This window comes from Monopterus albus, unplaced genomic scaffold (assembly GCF_001952655.1).
Source record: "Monopterus albus unplaced genomic scaffold, M_albus_1.0 scaffold250.1, whole genome shotgun sequence".
NCBI classification, from domain to species: Eukaryota; Metazoa; Chordata; class Actinopteri; order Synbranchiformes; family Synbranchidae; genus Monopterus; species Monopterus albus.
This window is the reverse complement of record NW_018128130.1, coordinates 1,006,892-1,014,524: the sequence shown is the minus strand read 5'-3', so window position 1 is coordinate 1,014,524 and position 7,633 is coordinate 1,006,892. Positions and strand designations below refer to the sequence as shown.

General features: G+C 41.0%; 2 protein-coding genes across 3 annotated transcripts in view; both read left to right on the top strand.

Annotated features, from left to right (window-relative positions):
- Positions 1-3,841, top strand: part of rad54l (RAD54 like) — an 11,314-nt gene extending 7,473 nt beyond the window's left edge. Inside the window, exons 11-17 of the mRNA XM_020620905.1 lie at positions 183-319; positions 563-673; positions 1,335-1,458; positions 1,545-1,623; positions 1,705-1,884; positions 2,078-2,241; positions 3,296-3,841. Coding sequence (XP_020476561.1) covers positions 183-319; positions 563-673; positions 1,335-1,458; positions 1,545-1,623; positions 1,705-1,884; positions 2,078-2,241; positions 3,296-3,497 — 997 coding nt within the window. The 3' untranslated portion in view covers positions 3,498-3,841. The remainder of the gene's footprint in view (positions 1-182; positions 320-562; positions 674-1,334; positions 1,459-1,544; positions 1,624-1,704; positions 1,885-2,077; positions 2,242-3,295) is intronic.
- A 485-nt stretch (positions 3,842-4,326) lies between these two features.
- The window catches only part of lrrc41 (leucine rich repeat containing 41), an 11,749-nt gene continuing 8,442 nt past the window's right edge, over positions 4,327-7,633 (top strand). For both annotated transcript variants that reach the window (XM_020620878.1, XM_020620877.1), the window contains exons 1-5: positions 4,327-4,567; positions 5,214-5,300; positions 5,445-5,503; positions 5,595-6,390; positions 6,916-7,134. In XM_020620878.1, coding sequence (XP_020476534.1) covers positions 4,450-4,567; positions 5,214-5,300; positions 5,445-5,503; positions 5,595-6,390; positions 6,916-7,134 — 1,279 coding nt within the window. In that variant the 5' untranslated portion in view covers positions 4,327-4,449. The remainder of the gene's footprint in view (positions 4,568-5,213; positions 5,301-5,444; positions 5,504-5,594; positions 6,391-6,915; positions 7,135-7,633) is intronic.

Below are 7,633 nucleotides of genomic sequence, written 5' to 3'. Positions count from 1 at the left end.
TTTATCCATGTCTGCCTTATACTGTACATGAGTTTCAGTAACAACAGCAAATCATGCTTTTATCAGTTGTGTTTTCAACAATACAGCTTTTTTCGATTTACCAAATCAAGCAAAATGTCTCAAATATATTAAACCTATAATGCTTTGCATCGTGTAGATGAGTAATGAATGTGGCTGTTTCCCTGCAGGCTGACTCCTTTGCAGACCGAGCTCTATAAGTGCTTCCTGAGGCAAGCCAAACCCATTGAGAAATTACAAGAGAGCAAAATAAGTGTCTCCTCTCTGTCTTCCATTACATCACTCAAGAAACTGTGCAATCGTAAGAGCTGAAACCAAATATACACATTCTGTGAAAACTTTGTGTACAGTGTGGCGATAAACAGAATATCCTCTCACTTTTAAAAGCAAAGTATTTTTAGGCTCAGATGCAAATTTTAGGACAGGAAAACTGAAGTTGAGAATGTTTAACTACTTGTCTTCAATGGTATTAGCAGTATAGTATGCACACACTTATTTAGGCTCATGAGCTGCTTGGTAAACAATACTAAGCTCTGTGTCTCAGACCCAGCGCTCATCTATGAGAAGTGTGTGGAAGGTGAGGAGGGCTTTAAGGGAACTCTGGATCTGTTCCCATCCGGATACAGCACTAAAACTGTGGAGCCTCAGCTCTCAGGTAAGAATATGTACGCCATAGCTCAGTATAGCTCAAATGATGCTAACGTATGCTGCATAATGGCCCCTGCACATTCACTTTCTACAGCAAAGCCTGACTTGTCTCCAGTCTTTATGCTCAGTTAGGCTAAATATGTCCTGACTCCAGCTCTGTACGCTAAGTCCATTTGAAATTAAATTGGCTGTTTTTGTTCTGCTATAGCTCATAGATAAAAAGAAAAAAAACAGGGAGAAATCCCCTACAAAATTAAAAGGTTTTGGTTCAGCACTTTTCTCAGTCTTGTCTCCAGCAGGTGGCAGCTGTTTTCAGTGAACATCTTGTGACAAACACACTGTATGCTGCCTGCCCAGCACCAGTCAGCGGTTAAAAACTAACTGATGAGCACAAGTGGAGCTTTTAGGAGCTAAACTGGTGTTTTCCTCAACAGGCGGGTGGACACAAACACAAATGTTAACGTTGCTTTGCATCCCGAGTGTTTTATTGAGCAGCCTTTTGTAAGTTTGCCGTAACAACTTATAAGGTGATAGGCAGGTTCCCCTGCCTCAAAGTGGACAAAATCAGTTATTGCTAGTTTCATTATTGTAGTGCATGTGTTTAATGTAATCTAATAAAATGCCTCTTCCTCATATTTGTCAGTAAGAAACTGTTGCCTTTGTTCCAGGAAAAATGTTGGTCCTGGATTACATCCTGGCAATGACAAGGACTACATCTAGTGACAAGGTGGTACTCGTCTCCAACTACACTCAAACACTGGACTTGTTTGAAAAGCTATGCAGATCTAGAAGGTGCTTTCTGGGGAACCACCATTTATTTGACTGTATTATGATTTGTCAGTTAAGGTGAATAACAAGTCCCCTTTGGTCTTTCACAGATACCTCTATGTTCGACTGGATGGCACCATGTCCATTAAGAAAAGGGCTAAGATTGTGGAAAGATTCAACAGTCCATCTGTGAGTTGGACACTGTTTTTAAACAACACTGTGAGCTTTTGAAAATCAGCTGAACAACATCTGAATCCACCTGTTCCTCAGAACCCAGAGTTCATCTTCATGCTGAGCAGCAAGGCTGGTGGATGTGGCCTCAATCTAATCGGTGCTAATCGTTTGGTAATGTTTGACCCTGACTGGAATCCAGCCAACGATGAGCAGGCAATGGCACGGGTGTGGAGAGATGGCCAGAAGAAGACCTGCTACATCTACAGACTGCTCTCCGTCAGTTCAACACTGCTCACAATATGCAGATAGAACACCAAGTTTGAAGTTCTATGCAGCAATATTTTCATATAGATAAATGACTTTTTACCCAGGACCTTATGTTAAATAGAGCAGCAGGATGTGGTTGAAGGCTGCAGGTAGCTGTTCTGTGGAGTTTCCCCAGATCTTTTGTGTGTTTGTGTGCTGACAGACGGGGACGATCGAGGAGAAGATTCTGCAGAGGCAGGCTCATAAGAAAGCCCTGAGTAGCTGTGTGGTGGATGAGGAGCAGGATGTGGAGCGTCACTTCTCTCTGGGTGAACTGCGAGAACTCTTCACTCTCAATGTGGAGACCAGGAGTGACACGCATGACAAGTAAAAAAAACAAATTACTCACACAAGCTGTTTATGCTGCTCACTCTGCTGATTCAGCTCTGACGACCCCAGTTATCCACTTAGGTTTTTCAAAATTGATCCAGGCACCTCAAAGTCCTGAAAGAATTTTTTTCCACAGTTCACACAAGATCCTCATATTGTATGCACAAATGACATCTAAACTATCAAAATGTCATTTATGGTGATACACATTTACTGGATGTATTGTAAAATCAGACATACAACACTGATGCACAATGTCATATAAACTCTATCTTACAGCAGGTCTCCAGGCATCAGACTTTTTTCTGTTTAATTGTTTTTATTGCCATTTCTTTGGAACAGCAGTGTATGTACTTTTGGGGTCACCTCCATTTTTCCACTTGCCATTTAAGCCGTTTGAATGCAGTGAGTAATCTTAAATGCTCAGTTGTTTGACACAGTAAACTAGATTAAGAGTCAAAATATACTGCCCTTTTTTTTAAATTGAATCAAATTATTCTGACTAGAAATTTGCATTACTGTACATACTGTAGGCTTTAACATTATCCTGTCTAAACATCTATGACGGTCATATCCATCCATCCATCCATTTTCTAAATATTAGTAATGGATTGTTTTGCTTTAGAAACACTTTTTACCATCTAACCAACATAATGCAGCCTGAACCATTCCCCACTGTACACTGTATCTGGTTTGCAGCTGTGCTATTAATTAGAATCAGATCCATAAGTTGCTAGATTTGTTTTGGTTCTAAACAATCATTTATATTTGAATAAATTATTTGATGCTCCGCAACCAACATGGTATAACTTGTATACTTGTTCTTCTAGTGCTCAGCACAGGTGATAAGGTAAAGCCTGCGTTAGGTGTAATGTGCACATATGTTCTCACCAAACATCAGTTTATGAATATCAGTTTGTGCATGATTTTTATGTGCATGCTTTGTTTACACAGCTGGTGGGTTTCATTTGATCATACACAGAGTAATGTATGATTATAATGTAGGAAATGTATTGATTCAGCCTCTTCCTTTGTCTTGTGGCATTGATAGATTTCGCTGTCGCCGCTGTGTGAATGGCAGAGAGGTTCGACCTCCTGCAGAGGACTCTGACTGTACCAGTGACCTTTCCCAGTGGAACCACTGCTTTGACAAAAAGGGCCTGAGGGACCAAGTGTTGAAAGCCTCATGGGACGCTGCTGTCTCCTTCGTCTTCCACCAGCGTTCTCATGAGGACCAGAGGGGTGTCATATAGTTGGAGGAGGACAACGGACTTAAACATAACGTGTGTGTGTGTGTGTGTGTGTGTGTGTGTGTGTGTGTGTGTGTGTGTGTGTGTGTGTGTATATAATAAATATATACATGTTAACTCGTGGATTTGCCTGTTGTGACAAAGTCATCTTCAAGAGTACTTCGCTTGGTGGTGCAGTACACGCACATTGCGTGGAGGCAGAAGGGAACTGTTGTCAGTGCTACAGTCAGAGCTGATTTACCTCTTGACTGCTTCTTAGTGTGGAAACACATTGCATTCACCAAATTAAAACAAACTGGATCTTGTACCATAATTATGACTTACTATCTCATAATTACAAGAAATGTGCAAAAAGCTTTTGTGTGTGGTTTTTATTTGCTGTATTTTACCATGGGTTGGATACATTGTAGGGTGTAGCCAAGACCAGATTAAGGACAACAGAGGCCCCTGGGTTACGTAACTTCTTGGGCCCTACCTAAAGAAGCATATACAGTCACAAAAAAGCATTGTAGTATGTAGTCTATAAAGTTGGGACCCTGTTTTCACTTAAATTGAATTGTAATAACTTGTTTGAGAATAGGTCACAGGTTTAAATTTTACCGTGCATAAAACACCCTACAGGTCACTGTACATTGTAGACTGAGACAGTAGTGTCCTGTTCTTATGCAGTGTCATAATGAGCAATATGGTTGAATGATGCCTTCAGTGGGAAAAATTAAGATTAATAATATGCTTTCTTTGGCTCTGTGGATGGTCCCCACTCCAGTCCAGCAGGTGGCGGTAATACGCTTTAAGCTTCTGTGCAAACCGCCAATATAACGAAGACGAAGAAGAAAAAGAAGAAGGAGGAGGAAGAAGAAGTCGTCGTCCAAGCGGTGCAGGTTCACCATCGTAGTGATCGCTGTTAATAAATGATATCCGTTACACATGACCTGAAAGCCACCGTCGTTAAACAATGGGTGAATCAGGCTGCTCAACAGACCAAAGAAACTCTGAGGCTATACGTCTGAAGGAGATGTGTTTCCAAGCTGTCAGGAAACATTTAGGTGCTCTGGGCGTCCAAGCAGTGCTTGGTAAGTGAGGGATATTTAATACTTAAGCTTTTGTTGTGACGTTAATTAAACAAATGATTTAGCTAGAACTCCGAACATGAGTTAGTTGCTACACTCATAAAGCTAACTAGCACGTAACTGAGTTGGAGACAAACCTGCACCTAACCCGCTCAGTCATTTGGAAAGGTTTCTGTTTTTTGTTGAATGTCTCGGGTCACTTTACAGTAATTCTATTACTGTACTAAGTTGAACAGTACTTGAACTTATGTACAAAATAAAAACTAATGTAGCAGTTTCGAATTATTATATGATTATTGTGTAAAAAAAAAATCAAACTGTTGATTGTACACGAAAATGTGCACGGACCATCACAAAGAATATCCAAAATATATTGTTCATTCTGGAGGTTTCCCCCTAAAATGTCAAAATACGAGTTTGGCTTAAGCTAAATACAGTGACCCTAGAGCTTTGGGTTTGCCTTCATATACTGTATATTTGTCCAGGATTGTTTACATGTGGATTATTGTCAGTTATGGTGCACTTTACTTTAGAAAGAAACTTTTTGTTACCCTCCTGGTATCATAAGATCTATTCATAGTGCTCATATTTGGTGAGGGGCTTGTTGTCTACTGTTGGAATAAACTAAAACCTACCTGTTAAAACTTAGATCTTCCAACGCCGCTCATCAAGGATCTTCTTCCCCATCTGACTGTATGTCAGCTGGACGAGCTCCAGCCGGGATTAAATCAGAGAGGTAAGAACCATAGTTGTTGAAATGCAAAGATGGTGTTTAGTGTTTTTGCCTTGTCCATAGAGACAGGACCATAGATTCATGGATATATTCATAAGGCTTAATTCATTTTCTAATTAATGTCTTTTTTTGTTTGCTATGTCTCAGGCATATCAACTCACTCTGGATGGGTTGGAGTCCTGCAGCAATTATCTAGAGCTAACCCTGTAGGCGTAATGTCTTTTTTAATAATGAAAAATATAATGTATAGGAGCATCCAGAACCCATATGTGATACCTGTCCTATGTTGCATTTCAGGAAGTAAACTTGCTGACAGAAGAAGAGGTCAAAGGCGAAGTTATGAGACTACTTTTTACACTCATATTCTATGGCTTCAGAAATGGCTTTGTCAATAGAAACAAAGCAAATTTAAACACCCCATACTTCCTGATGGCTGCTGCTAAATGTATCAAATATTTTGTACTCCTGGCAAACATGCAGAAGACCCTTCAAAGTTTAACTGCTGAGCAGCGGCCTATTCTGAACCTCTTAGAGATGGGTATCAAGCGTGTCTGTGTGTCAAATTCCCTTGATATGGCAAAGAGGGTGATGCACACTGTATTGTATATTCTCCATCGACTGCTAGACCACGGGATGGCTACAGAACTCGTTGTAAATACGCCTTGTCCCATCATGCTGGCTTGGCTCCTACATGGAAGGGGATCTCAGTATGTAAATCCCAAGCTGAAGAGCCTCATGCACAGCAAAATGACGAGTTGTATTTCACCTGCTGCTTCAGCCAGTGTAGACAGGGCCAGTCCAGGTTTTGAGAACAGGGCTTTGGAAGATCAGGATGATCAAGTTTCTCCATGCAAACGCTCAAAGTTGGATTCTGTGACTGTGGAGGAGGAATCTGGAAAAGAAAACTTGACCATGGACCTGCACATTCTCTGTCAGAACTTCACTCCATGTGGTGGTCCCTCAGCAGGGGCTTGTCCATGGGGACAGATTGATTGTCTGGAAATTAGGCAGTGTAAATCCAACTCCCTCCAAGTGCTGATCTCTGCCCTGCCCACATTTTTTTGCCTTCGCTCTCTAACTCTTCACAGCTATTGTAAGTATATTACTTAATGTGCCAGTAAGACTTTGGGAGGTGGGTTCAGGAGTTTTTTGTTTGCTACCATGCATCTGTGCTTCCATGCTACCAGTGACATTGACAGACATAGGTCTGTACCCAACTAAAGATTTTGTTAGTTGACTGTCAGTCTTCATTGCGACAGTTTGACTATTCATTCTTTTATCTTTGTGTGTGTGTGTGTGTGTGTGTGTGTGTGTGTGTGTGTGTGTATATATATATATATATATATATATATACTTGGATGAATCATATTCTTTATGCTGAAATCTAATCATGATCTGCACATTGAAACAGTCTGGAGATGTATGAAGGTACTGGGCAAGGCAGTGTTGCACTCTGAATTTTGACATTGAACTTCAGCAATATTCAGTGGAATTTAAATACTATACATGGCAGCTGTAAACAGTAATACTACAATCAGTTTATTGAATCAGTTGACAGATTATTGCCTTTAAGGACTATTTCTGAATCAAATAGTTGCTATTATGTTTGTCTATGCAGTGACCTTCATGGACTCAGATGTGTTATCCCTGGTCAGAGCCCTGAAACAACTGTCTGAATGCTCCCACAGCTCCCTCACTGATCTGAGCATTAGCGTCCTCCCATACACTGAGCTTGTAAAGATCATTCTGGATGCGAGCCCCAAACTGACATCCCTGCACACAGAGGTCCGGAGTATGATTTGTCAACCGCACTTCACATCTCATGACCTCAGCACTGGTGAGTCAGACATATCAGGTGCTGTCAAGCAGATTAAATCACGTTATGAAACATACTTCTTTAAAAATCTTTGCAAGAAAGAAAGCTTTGAGGAAAAAATATTTTGAAGCTGTTAATATTTTATGCAAGTCCCTGGTAGGCTAGTGGTTAAGGCGCAGCGCTCTCGCCGCTGCGGCCCGGGTTCGAATCAGGGTTGCGTCAGGAAGGGCATCCGCCGTAAAACACGTGCCAAATGTCAACATGCGAGTCGTCAGTGTGACGATTTGCTGTGGCGACCCCTAACCAGGAAAAGCCGAAAGTGACTTTCTTTCTAATATTTTATGCAACTACTAATTGATTCAGAATAGACCGGAAGGTTCCAGAATCCAGGAAACTTCAAAAATATAAGGGTGCACACTAGAGTCCGACTGATACAGGATTTTTAAGGCTAATTTTGATGTGAGGTTTTTAAAAAGCTGATGTTACACTTGCTTGGTGGCTTGGGCATCTGTTTCGGATG